The 18,657-nt window shown below is 36.2% G+C and overlaps 1 protein-coding gene across 1 annotated transcript in view; it reads right to left on the bottom strand.

The window, feature by feature from the left end:
* Positions 1-18,657, bottom strand: part of cntnap5.S (contactin associated protein family member 5 S homeolog) — a 274,058-nt gene that overhangs the window by 78,545 nt on the left and 176,856 nt on the right. The window contains exon 13 of the mRNA XM_018237742.2: positions 9,047-9,247. Coding sequence (XP_018093231.1) covers positions 9,047-9,247 — 201 coding nt within the window. The remainder of the gene's footprint in view (positions 1-9,046; positions 9,248-18,657) is intronic.

Genomic DNA, 18,657 nt, shown 5'->3' with positions numbered 1-18,657 from the left:
GATGCCCTGCAAATAAGGCTCCCTTAAATATTCTTGATTTCCTTCCCATGCCTCGGATATTGGAATTTTACAATCTAAAGGCCTGACAGCAAGAGTGCAGGGTGAAAGTCAGAGCATCAGACAAATTTAAAATTAGATGACTTAACATTTAAAAGCAATAAACACACCTGAGAGAGTTCTAGCTGGACTATTGTACACCTTAGTAAGGAACCCAACTCATATATCATGGTATAAATATACAATACAACACTTAATGCAGCCCTGAGGGAATACATGTAACCATTAAAAATACACTGAATTGTTTATGCTGTTAGATTAAGGTAATTTAGATTCTATTACGGACATAAAATGGTCTTAGGGGGTGAGGAGCTATGTATTGTGTTTGACAGACATGATTAAGTGAGCAGTAAAATGAGGAAAATACATGGTGCACATATGACCTAAATTCCAGGACCACAATGCCAAGATTAATAGAAGAAAGGCAAACATTGTGTAGAATGGGAGCCACTGTGAGTCACGCTCTGCTTTGTTCATTGATGTTGCATTTTGTAATCTAAGGACATAGAAGAGAAATTTGCGATTTGGGGCATATGAGAAGATTTAGGTCATGTTAGAAGAGGAATAGCAAAAATTAAAGTTGTGTAAACATTATTAAATAATAAAGTGGAGGGGTGCCATGTGGGTTTATGACCTCTATAATTCCTCCAAACAGAAACAGTATTCCTCTGCACTAGCCTATATCAAAATATTAAATGGCATTATGATATTTTGTGCAAAAAGCTACAAATAAATGCCATCCATATGTTGCAAACCGCAGCATGTGTACCCTCCAAAGATGGATTGTACAAAAATAATTACACAATAATCTCCCTATGTAACATAACAGCAAGATGGTTGGCACAGTGGCTCTATAACTTAGTTTTTGATCATTTTTTTCACAGTTGACAGTTTTATGAAGGGTTAAGATCTCTTTTATAATGGTTACTGTATTGGATACAACACAAGGAATGGTAAATAGAGTTTGGGAATGATGGGAGCTAAAACAAGGTGCTGGCTGCTGTCTCGAAACTGCTAAAATGTTTAAGAAATAGCAAAAGATTGGCGAAACACATTGAAGTCAATAGGCAACAATTTTTATTTATATGCAACAATTGTTTAGCACGCTCAATTTCTTTTTCTCACTCTAAATGCATTAAGTCATTGTCTAAAGAAATATGTCAATTCATCCAGACTTGTTGTGTTTTTTATCTTTGAAGACATTTCACCAGTCTTCTGACTGGGGGGGTGCGACATCTAGGGGCAGATTTATCAAGGGTCGAAGTGAATTTGAGGAAATGTTCGAAGTAAAAAAATTCAAAATTTGAAGTAATTTTTTGGATACTTCGAACATCGAATAGGATACTACGACTTCAATTTACTTCGAATTCAAAGTACTGTCCCTTTAAGAAAACTTTGACTTCAATACTTCGCCAAATTAAACCTGCCGAAGTGCTATGTTAGCCTATGGGGACCTTCTACAGAATTTTTCTAAGTTTTTTGAAGTCAAAGTAAAATCGTTCGAACGTATGATAAAATTGCTCGAGTTCGATTCTAAGTATTTAATCGTTCGATCTAACGATTTTACTTTGACCGCAGAATACACAAATTTGATGAAAAAAAGTTTGAATTCGAATTCGAAGTATTTTAATTAGATGGTCGAATTTCGAAATATTTTTTACTTCGAAATTCGACCCTTGATAAATCTGCCCCCTATTGTCTGCCAAATACAATGCTGTTTTGGCACCTCTCTTTGGAAGGTTTAATAACACAAAGCTCCAATTTTGCTAATACAATCAACACCTAATTTAATGACATCATTGTGGATTATGATAAACAGATTATGCTGATTGGAACAACATTCCAAAAAATTCTGATGAGCAGTGGGACACAGATAAAAAACCCTGCTGGCCCCAACCTTTATGGACCCCACCCTGGGCCAGCCTCTCCCCTGATCACAGCTACAAAGTCAAGGAAGAGGGAAATACATGTGGGGGGGGTTGGAGCAGTGTGAGGCTAGGTGCTGCAACCTTCAGTTCACATGGAAGTTTTAGAATTACAGTCCAGGTCGTGATGTCTCCTAATGAGCACACAGTGCAGCCAGTTTAGGATATATATCATGTCAAAATAAATCTTTCCAGCATAAAACATTTGCCACCATTTCTGTAAAATCTATATAAAACCATAATAATCAGGTCTCACAGTAACATGGGATTGTAACAATGTGTTGACTATTTTATTTAAAAAAAAAAAACAAACATTCATTTTGACAACTGTATGAGTATGATTAAAATAAATATTTCAGCCAAATGATCCAATTGATCTATTATTGTTACATTCCCTTGGCATTTATGGGTTAAAAAGAAAAAATAAACTCACTGTTATGTTTTTTTTTTTTCAGTTTTCAATTCTGACATGTTCTAAACTTTTTTCCTTTCATATATACTGACATTTTCTTTTCATAAAGTCAGACAAGCACAAAAGCTATTTTTATGGTCCCTTTGCTTAATTTTTGGATGGGTTTTTCCCTTGACGATTGCCGTCTTGCTCTACATCCTGTTCTCTCACACGCTCGACGGATTGCAAACCCCGAGTAACAAAGTGATCTGCACTGTTGGCATTTTCAGCAATTTCTTAAAAATCACAGTTAAACAGCAAATTATAACAGGAACTCCCCATAGAACTGTCTTACTTAACAATGTGTTTTTTTTCTTCCTAGATTAGTCTTTGTCCTTTAATAAGAAATCTTATTGAATGACTCAGTCCATTCAGGAATAATTGACTGCATTTAAGGTATATCTGCAGTTTACTTTTCTATTAATGTTCAGCGAAATACAGACATGGAAATGTTATTCAAATCTAAAATATCTGGGGATTTTATTATTAATTTTGTGTTTTTCAGGTTCACACCTGTTTATATTACCATTATTTTGTTTGGACTAGTGTCCATGAAAAGCCTCAAAACAAATGAATGTAAAATTGCTCAGATTGCTCTTCTGAGCACTTTTCCATTTTGCATTAAAGTCATACTCTCTGTTAGGTAGTTATCATTGCTAACCTGAGACCCAGGGCCAGTGTTCAGCTTAAAACTACATCATCCAAACATACTAATGTGGGAGTGCCCTACCATTATCCATTATCCTGCCTCTCTGTACACCGTCTCTACTATTGAATCCCTGTGCAAGTGCTTTAGAGTGAAACCCTGTTTTTTTTCCTTCTAATTTCAGTTTTCACTTTACTGCACCTCCCTTGGAGAGAGATGAAGAAGAAGACAGGATGCCCTACAGTTGTACCCTGGGCTGGTGCAGTTTTCGGCAAAGAAAAGGAGCAGTGTAGGGTCTCCTGTTAGTTATGGAATGATGGAATGATGGAAAACAGTGTGATGATGACCTCTTAAATGGAGAGACATGGTGAGCATTTGAAGCCTTTGTCTACATACCTTTTACTCCATCAGTATGTTGTTATTAATTTCATATTAAATACAAGCAGAAAAGAATGTCATTTGGAGCTAGCAAATCAAAAGAAGCCTGTGTATAAAATATGTTTGTTTCCCCAGAACAAACACTATAGTCATCTGTCTGTGTCAGTCTGTTTTGCCAAGAAGACCTTCCCATCTGTTCTTCAACATGCTAAGGTGCCTAAAGGAAATGTAATTGACCCAATCTACATTTCTCACTCTGGGAAAACTTGCAAATTCTTGTGACTTCTTGTCTTCTCTATGTAATAATATGTAGTGATGGGCAAATTTGCCAATTTCCCATGAAATTCGCGAAACGGTGAAAAATTTGCGAAACAACTCCGGCGTCTCGTTTTTGACGCCAGTGTCCATTTTTTTATGCCGGAGAAAATTCGCTGGTGAAAAATGCTTTTGCGTCCAAAAAAACGGATGCCGGCGTCCATTTTTTTGTCGATGGTGAATTTTCACGCATTTATTCGCCGGCGGCAAATCACAGGAATTCGCCGCAAATTCGCACCTGGAGAATAAATTAGCCCATCACTAATATGTTTTGTAAATGTTTTTGGTGTTTACTTCCTAAAATGCAGTAAATATTCAACAGTAGACTGTGCAGATGTTTTATTTGTTAAATACAAGCCCTTGCAAAACTTTTTTTAAAAAAATAAATGACTTGCACTTGTAGATCACGTGAACCAAGCAATAGTAGGATCTTCTTGCTCGTGATTTTCTGCAGTATTACTTTGACTTTGTGTTTGGGATCACTACCCTGCTGAAAGGTGGGCTTTTGTTTGAGGTTCAGTTTTCTAAAACCCTAAAGCCAACACACTTTGCACCACTTTCTTCTATTATAAGATACATTCCTAATTTCTTTACTTGTTTTATTAAACCATATTACTTTAACAAGAGCAAACTTCTTTAATTGTACTTATAATTAGTTTGAACATATTATTTTGCCATACTGCATGATGCAATGAGATGTACTAGTCAGACGTCATTGGCATATATTATAATTACTGATATGTTTAATTTGGAGCGTAAACATTATTATTCATTATTGTTGACACTAGTTTAGCATCATTAATGAGTTGCATGGTGGAGTATAGCCACTGGGAACTGTGTGTTAACATTCTAATATTAAAGTGACTCATTTTATTTTGGATGGAAGTATTTATATAATGCATATCCATGGTCACCTTCAAGTTGCATTCTTGTTGTTATGTTTTGGTAGCCGAGGATGAGTAGAGTATAATAGTGCTTTATTAGCAGAGTCATGCAGCCATTACACAACAGTAAGCAACTCTAACATCACTAGCTGTGTAGTAAGTATGCACAGTATAAGTCTTGAGCACAGTGACATCTACAAGCCATTTGTATAAACACCACACTTGTGATTCAAGCAAGGAATATATGCTCCTTTGTGAGATCCATATGCTCAGCAAGCAGGACAATAATGGTCCAGAATGTAAATGTAGTTGCTTACATACAGGTAAGTCTGTTATTCAATCATTTGATTGACCCTATTTTATTGATTTGATAAGCATCCATGTAGAAAAAGGCACCTATCTAACAACAGAAAGCCATTCCGTCTTATAGATCTAAAGTAATACCTAAAATAGTTCTGCTCAGTACAAGTAGTGATTTTACCAACTATCATTTACTTTCCCAAAGTTATTGCACAACAATAATCACTTCAGACAGACAGGCTCCAGCATGAAACTTTAAATTGCAATGCTACTTAAATTATTTTCCAATCTCCATCAGATATATATTTGAAAGAAAATGAATTCAATGAATGCTCATGTGGATACATTATGTGCTGTGCAAATGCACTGGGATTTATTAAATTATTCTTCATAGGACCGGAGCTGCCTGAATAGCCTTATGAGAATTATTGGGGGAGTTATATCTGTCAAAAAATCATGTGTTCTAGAAGTATTATTAACTGTCACTCGTTATAACTTTCTTTCAGCTGGAGAGGAGATTCTCCCAGTCATACTGTCAGGTTAACCTAATCTCATGAAAGTCACAAGTTGCACCCACAGGCAACAAACTTCCAACTATTTTATTACTGGCATAGAGTTTAATGTGTAGGTTCCATAAATGCAAGGTTCAGACACATGATGCAGATTCAAGGGGATTATATACTTCCATTTTACTAAAGCATATAACTTTGTTCTGATTGGAGCATCCCACACTTTTAAACACTTTAGATGAATAAATTAACTTGAAAGACAAGAAAGAGTGGCTTCCAAAATTTTTATAACTTGTGAATGTTTAACATTCTGTAAAGTTCTGAGATTCACATATCATTAACTAACTGAGATTCACATTCCATCAACGAAGAGAAATATTTAACTTTGGGAATATACAGCAGACAAGAGATGTGAGTTGTCAGGGGAGTAAAGCAGGTTGAAGAGGCAAGGGAGGAATGTAGATGGAAGTGATGGGAATAGATAAAAGAGAGAAGAGAGCATGGATATAAAAGGAGAGTTATCAGGAGAGAAAGGGTAAAGGAGTGAGTGGCATATACAGTATACAGTAAGAGGACACAATGCGGGACATAATAAACAAGTGTTAGAGGCCAAGAGACTGGAGGTGCAAGGTGTCAACCATGCAAGGGGACAGGCAGAACAGAAGGTAAATGTGAGCAGAGTAATATTCACAAAAGAGGACAGTAGATGGAAGATTGAGGTGATAGAGGTAGAAAAGAGCATGAATCCAAGTGAAAGGTGGCAGGAAAGTTACACAAATGAGTATGTGGAATATAAAAGAGAACACATTAATGTAAGATATGATAAACAAATGTTAAAAGCCAGCTCAACAGGTGTAAGAAGAAATGCAGGACAGGAAAGAGGAAGTGAAAATTAAATGTAATAATAGGAGTTTTTTCAATAATGGCTCATGGTAATACTCTGATTCAACCCAATAGGTTATTGCAATACTTTGATAAAGAACTGTAAAAAAATATAACACAAAGAACTGTTCTACTGTTGAACCCAATGTTGTATCTTGAGCTCAATATAGTGTAAAAAGACAGGTTTATGACTCATAATTGTGTATAACATGACTGATTTATAATCCATAATCCTGTATATTGAAGCATTGTGCAAAATAAATCATGGGAAGTAATCAACTCGATGACCTAATACTTTTTCATTATTCTCATATGTATCATCTAATATGTTTATGATTTCTGCAGCCCTTGTCAGACTTTCCTTTATTGTAGCTAGGGGCACAATATGCTATTCAGCTACCAGTTAGCCAAGATAAGATCTGTGTTTCGCATGTGCTTGTTGGGAGTCTGGCCAGATCCTGATGAGCGCATGGGAAATAAGATCAGTTATTAACCAAATCATTATAACTTCTTACTAAATTACTACAGTATATGAGCTCATTGTTTGCTCAGTTGAGATTCACCTGTGGGGTTTACACGTGTGGCCGCAGGACCTTCCGTGAACCATTGAGTCTTGATCGGCAGACTGTTTAGGGATCTCCCAGTCATACAGGCAGAGAGGGGTTGCTTGCATTCTGTGCTCACTCGGTAATGTATATCTTTTCTAATCTATGTATGTAATAAAAACCTTTGCGTATATGTAGCCAGTGTGTTTTAATTACTTCCGAGAGCCAGTTAATTGACATGTGATGTCATTACTCCTGGGGGTATATTTATCAAAGAGTGAAGTTAATAGTGAAGTTCCGCCACTAGAGTGAAATTTCGCCACTTTCCATTCATTTCTATGGGATTTTAAAAGGCGTATTTATCAAAGGGTGAACTTTCACTTTCACCCATTGATAAATATTCCTTTCAAAATCCCATAGAAATGAATTGTGAGCTGCGGAATTTCACTCTAGTGGCGGAACTTCACTCTTTGATAAATTTACCCCTTAGTGTGTGTGACTCTTATATAGAGATTACAATGAACTACAGTAGATGTTGGTGCTGTAGTTAAAGAACAATAATTCCCAAAGATTCAGTTTGATATATTTGAAAGAATTATTTCTACAGGTTGTCATGACCAAACAATAACCAGTTTTTGATGTAGAACAAAACAATCTTTTCTATTACTAAATTGGAAACATTTGCTTGATGGATATTGTCAATAAAGGTAATGAGCACATTACTGGATCAGTCTCACTGCACCTGAGAGTCATTATTGTCTTCCATCCAATGCAGCTGTGAACTGAACGTACTAAATCTCACTCATATTCATGGTACAGCCCGGTTTCTCCCAATGCTCTACACTTAGAGTTCATATATATTGTTCAACCATAGATTCCACTTCTCGGAGGCTCAGTACACACTATCTTTCTTTTTCAAAGGTCATAGACAATTGTGCTTTTTTTGTTTTTAATAGCAAATTCTCTTATGTTTATATATGTCCATATCTTGCAATAAATTGAAAGGGTCTCTTAAATAATATCAAAACTGTTGTGCCTGAAAAGAACTTTGAGGGGGTTATTTATCAAGCTTCGAATTTTTCTACTTGGACAGTTAAAAGGGAAATAAAATTCTTTCGGGATTTATTAAAGTCCGATGGTGTTAAAAGTCAGATGAAAAAAGTACTCCAACTCAGACCTATCGAAAACATGTAAAAGTCAATGGCAGATCTTCTGAATTGCGTTGGATTTCCATAAAAATTGTAGCTTAGATTTCAAGTGCAAAATCTGAAAAAACGTAGGATTCGGATTTTCTAATGATTACATTGTGACTTTTCCGCACAAGAAAACTTTGTGAAAAATTATCAATAAATGGGGGGGGGGGAGTCTGTGTGGATTGGGTCAGAGTTTTTCAGAAAAAAGTGAGAACATTTTGGAGTTTGACAAATAACCCCCTGAATGTTCTGTAATGAACTCTGTACTCTGGAGAAAATATTTGTTTTATGTATTTTCTGTTTTATGCTACCTGTTGCCAGGAGCTGCTTTTTGATGCCCCTGGTAACCTGCAGGCTGCTGTCGCCTGAGGCGAGCATCTCAAATCACCGCATGGCACTGGTAGACGGACAACCAAAAAAAGAGGTGGATGCAATCTACAAGGTTAGGCGGTTGAACACCTGGATATTTTAAGACCTGCCAAGAAAAGTGGACTGAAACTAAAATTGCTTTGTCAGGGTGTTTGTCAAAACTGGAGTGATCACCATTGGGGACAGATGTAGTACTTCTGAATCATTATGGCCAAACTTCCCAACCAAATGGTCAGATTTCCCAACCAAATTGCCCTCAAGTTTCCCTCTTCTATCTACATCACATTCATAAAGTTGTAATAATAACTGCAGAGGATGGTTATGAAACCTGACCAGAAGATTTACCACCAATGGGTACAGATGCAGCAATGGTGAGTTATTATGGATGAAATTGGCCAAACTTCCAAACCATGTTACTCAAAAGTGACCTTGTTTCAAAATCAAATTCATACAGTTGTGGTTGTAAATACAGTAAATTAAGAACAGCAAAGCCAAGTATCAAGTCACCATGTAACTTATTTAAAAAAGCAATTGGTTATTTCAAGCACAGATAAAATGTCAAGAGAATAAGTCCTCTTGTGGATGTACTTACTTGGGGAATTAAGCAAACGAGAATGTTTGCAGTGATAAGACACTTCTTGCTCACAGTAATCAGCCCTGTTAATCATGGCATCTAGCTGTTCAATGGTGCTATTATAGTTGAACAACATGGCATATGGTCTGACATCAAAATTCCCATGCACAGGTGTTAGTTCTGTGTTATTGTGTAGAACCAATGTCCAGATTTTATCCTCTGTTGAGAAAAAACAAAATTAAATAAATATATGAATCAATCTATTACACAGAGACAGAGACAACCATCTCATGACCCTGCAAATTCTCTTCCAATGCAGCAAATTATTGAAGATTAAATGAAAATTTAGCTTCAGAGATTATTAGTGGCAGTTCTGGCCAATGGATGGTTATTTCACTATAGGTGAAGTGTCTACCAGAGATAACCTTGTTTGGTCAGTTGACAACATGATGTACTTATCTCAGTATTTTTATTAAGAAAAGTGTATTTGACTAAAAATTATTTTCCCCATTATAGTGATTGCTACATCATAAATTGCCCACCACAAATGTACAACCACGAATGACAGAGTTTCCTTTTCAGCTAATGTTCAACTTTTTTAGATATAGTTTCTCACAACACTGGTAAAAGACCCCCATTACTGCAGCTGTGTTCCTTTCCCCATTACTACTAGTAAAACACAAAATGTCATTGGTTTACCTTGCAAAGAAGGGCAGTTAGGAGAAATGTCAATTGCTCTCTTAGATACACCTCAATCTATGACTGTTACATTGATATTTTCCTATATCTGTTCTCATATGCTGAACCAAGTTGAGCTCTTACTTTAGGATGAACCTTCAAGCGAGAGCTTGCCTAAGGGTTGGACCTTCATTGAAGTCCCTAGGCAACAGCTGGACCTTCAAGGGAGGCCATGGTTAATGACTGGATCATCAAGGTTGGAAAGATCCCAAAACCACAAAAGCAGATTGTATTCGTATTCAATTGTACTTAATTATCATCAGATACAGTATGTAATCTCAGGCAGATTAAAAGAAACTGAGGTTCTTACTGTTGTCTATTATCCCTTTTGTTCCTCTTACCATAGTATTATCTATTGGTACAGCTGTTGTTGAGATACTACTTCCATCACCCTGTCACATACAAGGCTCATTTTTTTCGACATGTGAAATAACTATGCACAGCTCCTTGGTCTATGGAGGGAGCCAAGATTAATGGGGTAAATATTTTCATTTATTTCACAGTAGCATGTGTTTAGCTTTATTAATCTTGTTTGTTATATATAGAGCAGGTTTATCTTCAATACAAAATGTGTGCACTCGCATTATGTAAAATGTTCTTTTCTGCAAATGCAATGAAAGCCTACTTAAAGGGATGATTCATCCAAAAATACAATTTTGTCCATTAAAAATACAAGAAGGTATAAAGCCATCTGAGGGTACATCATTTGTTATTATAACAAAGAAACAAACTGCTGCTACTTGCTTTATCATATATTTCTATTTTGAAAAAGAAAATATGTTATTGATGAGAAAGTCTACTTTTGTGGCATAGTTTGTGACACTTTAAGGTTAAGCACATACCTCCCAACATTTTGGAAATAGAAAGAGGGACAGATTTGCTGGCAAAAAAATTTGACCACACCCATTTTTGTGCTTTTTATGTGTTATTACAGTTTTGTTAATGTAAGTGAGTTGCCCTTTAAGCTGCAAGTCACAGTTTCCCCAAGAGACCTGCTTATCTTAAATAATTACAATTGTTTCTTTGCTTATCTTAAATTGTTACAAAAGTATCTAAGTGCACCTGCCACATATTCTGGGCTCTCTCCGAAAAATCAATTAAGTTTTAGAAACTTTGTATCTTTTTATGGCTTTTCAGTGCAGGAGATCAAAGAGAAACTTGGGGCATGTCAGTAAAAATACAGGAGTGCGGGTTGAGCTGTCAAAATCATGACTGTCCTGCAAAAAACAGAACAGTTGGGAAGTATACAGAGTCACAGTGGTAAAGATCCTATCATTGTAAGCACCAGTCCTGTCCTGCTTTATGGCTGAGATTCTAGCTATCTTTGTAATACACATTCACTTAATGCTGCACATAGGAACTGGTGCATCATGTAAAAGTTCCTACCTTAGCTGTGCACATTAGTTCCCTCTGAAACGCTGAACTGTTCTGTTGCATACATCTTATGGGGGGGCTTGTACCTAGGTTTGCCATCTGTCCAGTTTTGACCCAGACAGTCCGGCTTTTTGAAGGGCTGCCCGGGTCAAAACTGCCTGCCCAGTTTTCCAAATTAAGAAAACCAGGCAGGATTTCCTATGATTGATGCGGCGATTGGCCAATCGCAGATCTCCTCATCATAGCCCTGCCCCTGACACCATGACCCACCCCCCCCCTGCAGCATCACAGACCCTCTATCCTTGTGTCATGGCCCCACCCCCTGCCTGGATTAAACAGGCTAAAAGGTGACAACGTTACTTGTACACTGAAAATACTAGGAAAACTTACACTATGAAAACTTTAAAAAGACAATTAAAAAGACCTCCACAAAAGTTATGAAGATAATGGGGTTTCTGACTACTCTCTCATTTCCCCCTACAGAGATAGAGATAGGGGTTGGTAGCACTAGATTGGTGCCTAATAAAAAAAAGTACAAGGGGAAACTACGTGAACAAAGGTTTATTTTCCGTACAGCACTATATATGTTTTAATGTGGACATGGTTACGTTTATAGTGTATTAAGATGTATATTAAACTGCATTACTAGTTGTAACCCTTAAAAATACATTTGTGTTACACATTTCTTATCATATTAGTTTAGAATTTTTACACAGGTTTCTGGGTTAATTACAGGCTATATGAATAGCCTCTGCACTCCCTCTTAGACATTCAAGGCTTTGGCACATGGCACAGCATAAAAGAACCACGTGCATCACAAATAAAATCTACATACATCTTCTTTCTTCACCAAAATCTTTTTTCCTTCTCCATTAGTGTCTCCAGTCTCACAATTAATGGCAGAGCATGGAAGGCTATTGTAGAATAGAGCCAGATTTATGGTGTATATTTCATGACTATACACTGGGCTAACTTCCCTTCAGTCATTATCCCTCTCAGTTTAATCTCATTTGCTGCCATTAAGTCTGAGAGATATGATTATTTTATCACCCTGTGCTGGGATGATGGCTGCTCATCTTTAGAAAACCAGGGCAGAACCAACACCATAAATAAAAGAAGATTCATTGAATTTTCCCACTATCACTAAATTCCATTTATATTTGGCAGGACAGTTTATGGGCTGTTAAATGATCATACAATGGTATGGTGGCGGCGCAAAACTTTCAGACTTACACTTTCTCTTTCTAAGAATTTGTATCAATAATCCTTATTTTAAAGGTAACACAACTTGGAACAAAATATTGAAATAGGATGGCACAAAACAAAAGAATTCTCCCTTAAACTACATTGTGACTATTTCACAATATCATACCACACCAGCAGGACAGCTATTTATGTCCACTTTCTACCTGAATTGCATTTATTCTCCTACATATTTTGATTGTTCCTATCATGTCACCATCCTTATTTTTTGTAATCTGAACATTTTAAGGTCTTCAAGTCATTCCTACTGCCCCCTTATTTAGCCCCTGTCTCCCTTTTCTGCTAGACATACCTCTTCATTAGTGACCAATACATGACCCAATACTCATTCCATACAACCTTCTGCATTCTCATCCACTTGAATATAACAATGCAAAACAAAATGTATATATTTAAATTGTGACCTAAATTGTTCTACATGCTATACAAATAGCACATAATACTGTCATTCAGCCCCCTTTGTAACTAAAATGATTTGGCTTGAGTTTCAGAAGAATTCCCTGAGGGCCCTGTTAACAGTGGTTTAACATGTGATAACTCTATTGAAGTTTATGGGAAAAACTAGAACTGAATTAAAAGAAAATTTAAACTGGATTTTGTCCATGACTTTTCATGAGATAAACCATAAGATAACTTTTTCTCACTGAATTTAATCTGACCCATTGTTGGAGAGTGGATTGAAGGCAGTAGAAAAGATAGGAAAGAGGTGGGGGTTATATAGTTGGGGAAATAGGAGTCTAAAAACTAAAAAAAGGAAAAGAGAAAAGGGCAGAATGAATCTAGTGACTGAAAATGGAAAAGAGATGAGGCAATACGAACAGGAGAATAAAAAGAGGAGTATATCAATGAGAAAGAACAGAAATAAAATGCAATTGGAAAAAATGAAAAATTTATCAAGTATAAAAAACATGAAATCTACTAATGCAAAAGTATGGAAAGTAAAGCATAAATGAGATCAAATAAAAAGGGAGCTCTTAAGGAAGAGATGACAAAATAACTGTTATAATAATGTGATCATTGTTAGTATCCTATTATATCATTAATATAATATGAATTTATTATTATTATTATTATTATTAATAATAATAAAAATAATCATAACACAGTATTTCCATTGGGTATATTTCTATTGTGACCTATGCCATGCATATATAGAAAAAAATAATTAGCTTGAGATAATTACTGATAGCTCCAAAAGCTCCAGGCAAGAGGTTCATGTAATGAATAAATTAATAAATGAACTGGTTTCTGCCATCCGCTGACAGTGTTTTCCGTAACTACAAGTCTGTTACATTACATTTGAAAGTGTTCAAACTAGACTTTCCAGATTTTAAAGGGACAGTAAAAGCTATAGTGAAGTAAAATTACAGTACCAACCCACAGGAGTTCTTACATGACAAAAAAGTAGGTTCAGCGGAAGCCCATTAATAGGGTTAACACAATGAAAATAAATCTGTTTAATAAATGTATTTTTTGAACTACCTGTATCATTACATACAGTAATGCTCTCTCACTTGACTGCAGCCATATAATGATAATGTTTGCATGAACAGTTCCTGAGAGCACAGGTAGTACACAATATCAGTGGATTGTTAGATAGAATAAATGATCTGTTCGCTGTCAGACACTCACAGTTCACACACTCACAGACACTTCAAGGTTTATTTAACTTGTTCAATGATGACTTAGTGGAGAGTATTGTAAGTATTGTATCAGTGTATCATTCTATCCAAGATGTGGCATCCTTGCAATAACTGGCAATCTGGGCAGCTAAATGGCAGATGAGATTCAATGTTGATAAATGTAAAGTCATGCACCTGGGATGTAAAAATATACAATCCACTTATACCCTTAATGGAACTGCTCTAGACAAATCCATTATGGAAAAGGACCTTGGAGTCCTTGTAGATGATAAACTTGTCTGTAGCAAGCAATGCCAGTCAGCAGCATCAAGGGCAAATAAGAGCTGTATTAAAAGGGGCATTGATTCATGGGGGAGGGGTCATTTTTACAGTGTAAAGAGCACTAAGGCCCCATCTAAAATATGTCATACAGTTTTGGTCTCCAGTGCTCAAATGGGACATTATTGAATTAGAGAGGGTCCAGAGAAGGGCAACTAAGCTGGTAAAAGGTATGAAAAATCTCAGCTATGAGGAAAGACTGGCCAAGTTGGGGTTGATCACGCTGGAGAAGAGGCTCTTAAGGGGTGATATGATAACCATGTATAAATATATAAGGGGATGATATAATAATCTCTCTAATGATTTTATTTAACAGTAGGTCCTTCCAACTGACATGTGGACATCCATTCTGAATAGAAGAAACGTGGTTCCAGCTAAATATTCGGAAGGGTTTTTTTTACAGTGAGAGCCGTAAGGATGTGTAATTCTCTCCCTGAATTAGTCATACTGGCTGATACATTAGATAGCTTTAAGAAGGGGTTGGATAGCTTTTTAGCAAGTTAGGGAATAGAAGGTTATGGAAGATAGCTCATAGTACAAGTTGATCCAGGGACTAGTCCATTTTAGAGTCAGGAAGGAATTTTTCCCCCTCTGAGGCAAATTGGAGAGGCTTCAGATGGAGTTTTTGCCTTTCTCTGTATCAGTTAGGCAGGTTATATACAGACTCAAGGTTGAACTTAATGGACGTGTGTTTTTTCAACCTTACTATGTGACTATGTTACAAGTGACTAGAAATAACGTTTTCATGCATTATTTTTCTTACTACAGAAATGGCAGAATCATTACTGCAGGATAACTTACTTTATGCCTTTAATCAGCTGCCCATTCAGGGAAATTAGCATATTTTCCAAAGACTTCATCCCTATCTTGACAAAGACATGTTTTATAAACACCAAGCCTCACTGCTCTAACAGTATGATGAATGAAATTTGACCAAAGAACACATTTTTGTGAACATCCATTAAAAAAGATAAAAGTGCCCATTATCTGCCAAATCCACTTTCTACAGTACAGGACTTTGTAAGCCATAAAGGTTTACATCCCTGCGATAAAGCTCTGTGAATCAGTCCAGAAATAGAATATCTTCTGGATACTTTTTTTTTTACATTTTCTTTCACTCTCTCTTTTATTTAATACATATTGAGCTTTGTCTGCCACTGAAAGCTGAACAAGCAAGGGTATCAACAATGTTTATTGAACAGAGGCAGCTATCAGAGTCCCCATCTGCACACATGGAATGCTTTTGTATTTTTCAAGATGGGGATCAGGTCTCTTAAAGAAACAGTAACAAGTGTTGCTTCTGAAACACTACCATTGTTTATATAAATATGCTGCTGTGTAGCCATGGGGGCAGCCATTCAAAGGAGAAAAGGCTCAAGTTACACAGCAAATAGCAGATAAGCTCTGTACAACATAATGTTATCTGTAATCCACTATTTAACCTGTGTCATATAGCCTTTTTTCAATTTCCACCATTGCTACAGAGCAGCTTGTTTATAAGAACTATAGTAGTGTTTCTGAAGCAAAAAGATCAGTTTTACCAGTGCAAGGAAACAGCACATTATATTTTCATTACTTTAAATACACTTTCATTTTTTGGTGTTACTGTTCCTTTAAAACCCACAGAGAACAAGAAGACACAGAGAAAGCCGATAGGGATAGAAAAGACAGATAAAGAAGAGTTGCACTCAGTGAATAATATGGCAACCGATAATACTGTAATGGCTCTTTAAATCATGGCTACCCTTGAGGGGTGTTTTGACGAGGGGGATCACAAGATTTAAGATTTTATTGTTTCTTTTGCCCTTTAATTTCCTCTAAAAAGGACACATTTATATATTTATAAAGACCATTGAAAATAATTGTGATAGTATAGGTCATTTTTGCTCCTTCACAACATTACTGTTGCCATTATACATTCAGGCAGTAGTGTTCTCCTGGTATCTGCTAAATCTGACATTCAGTCTTACAGATGGTGATGGAGTGTATAACTACAGAAGTGGTTTTTACTGGTCTACAGCCCAATGATGTTGACCTTTATACCACAGCTGTAGCAGTGTTCTTCCACACTGAATGCAGTTAGTTAACAATGGTACACAAGGCCTCTAGACACCTGTCATTGTATCAAATCCACAATGAAAACAATTTAAAACATTGCTTTTACCTATTTATTATGGTCACAGTGTGTAAACCAAAGATAATGTTTTTGGTGGACAACTCACCCTTCCACTTGAGGGCATGGCATTTTAGACATAGTGGGCCTGATTCAATGCAGTGAGAAAAGAAGTTTTTCACGTGAAAAGTCATGGATGAGATTTAATATGTGATGAAATTCAATTCAGAAAAGTTATCTCATGAGAAAAAACTGGATCTGGAGAAAACATTTTTCTCCTCAAATTAAATCTCATCTGTGAATTTTCACATGATAAACCATAAGATAACTTCTTCTCACTGAACTGAATCGGACCCAATATCTTTGGGCTAAAATGTGTTTGGATATATTGGCCCTATTGGGTTTGTATTAGTAAAACATGGGGCCATGGAACCTGCACCAATCAATATTTTCTATGTTCAAAGTGATTAAATCTAGATAAGTCAAACTTTCAAAATAGCTGAATTTTTTGGCCTTGAAGTGCACCCACACTCCATTTTGTAGTTTTTCTTTCAGAGCTATTCAGCAAAAAGAGACCAAACTTCAATGTGGATGTAGCAGCCCCAAACCTGGGCATCTATGTGTTTAACAATGGGTGTTGGCTTTGGATATCTCTACCATTCAAAAGATACGGTAGGGGATGATCAGCTTGTGAGAGCAATGCTTCATTTAGGAGATATGTTTTCTCCAAATAATGTAACCAAGGCAAGACAAACATTCAACATGACCAGAGCTAACTAGTAGTAATGGGAGAAATGGATTTGAGGCGACTTTCTGTAATTCGTCACCCGTGAATATTTTTGCAAAACTGCGTCGAAAATTCACAGGTGAAATATCCGATGCAACAAAAAAATTGTTGGCATCAAAATTGCTGCGCACATAAAAATTGTCGCACGTCAAAATTATTCGGACGTCAATTGACTATAATGCATTTGGACAAAATGGTTGTGTGAATAATTTTGACGAATAATTGCGTCAAAAATTGTTATGCGTCAAAATTATTTTGCCGCCCATTCACTTCAATATGTTTCGTGAATTTTCGCTGTTTCACTGATTATATTTGGTCGTTTCTCAAATTATTTGGATAAACTGGACAGATTTGCTATTTACTACTAACTAGGATCATGATAAGGGGTTTACCCGAACATAGGTATGGTGGCTTGACAGTTATATCTCTGCTGACACTAAACTCATGTACATCGCTCCAAATGAAACAATAGACCTCCTTTTTATAAGGTCAAAACATGATAGGGGAATGTAATATGTTTTGCTAAAGACATTTGAAAACACTATGGGGCCCATTTACTAAGGGTCAAAGTGAATTTTCGAATTCAAAAACTTTGAGTTTCAAAGTAATTTTTGGGTACTTCGGCCATCGAATAGGTCAAAATTCGATTCGAATTGAAAATACTTCACAAATTCGACCATTCGAAAATCGATGTACTGTCTCTTTAGAAAACGTAGAATTCGACACTTCGCAATCTAAAACCTGCCGAATTGCTGTTTAGCCTATGGGGGACCTCCTATTACCTTTCTGAGTGTTTGGCTAAGTCTTAAGTAGTCAAAGTTTTTTTATTGTAAAATCATTCAAAACGTTCAATTCAAACGATTTAATCGATTGAACAAACGATTTTTACTTCGATCGAAAACGGCCATTTTCGATCGAAAAAATACTTCGACTATCGAAGTATCAAATTCGATGGTCGAATTTCGACGTTTTTTAACTTCGAAATTAGACCCTTAGTAAATGTCTAAGGGTGCTATTTACTAAAATCAGAGAACTTCTCACTATTTTTATTAAAACCACTTTGATCCGAATTGTACAATTTTTTCAGATTTGAAGGCTTCATATTATCGCCCTAAAACCACACATTTTTCAGAGTATTGTACAAAACCCAGGGTATATCATGATATCTTCCAACTGTAAATGGGACATCTGCATTGACTTCTACATGATCCCAGCAGGTTTGAGATGGAAACCTTCTTTTATTCAGACTTTTAACAGCCTTGGGGTTTAATAATCTACGAAAAATGTTGGTTTTCGCCTTTAAAATTACGACCACAAAAAAAATCAGATTTCAAAAAATAACCCCCCTAGCATTAGTGACCATGTGTGTGTTCTTTTTGACCAATTACAGACC

Source organism: Xenopus laevis, chromosome 9_10S, assembly GCF_017654675.1.
Source record: "Xenopus laevis strain J_2021 chromosome 9_10S, Xenopus_laevis_v10.1, whole genome shotgun sequence".
NCBI lineage: Eukaryota > Metazoa > Chordata > Amphibia > Anura > Pipidae > Xenopus > Xenopus laevis.
This window is presented reverse-complemented; position numbering and strand designations above follow the sequence as displayed.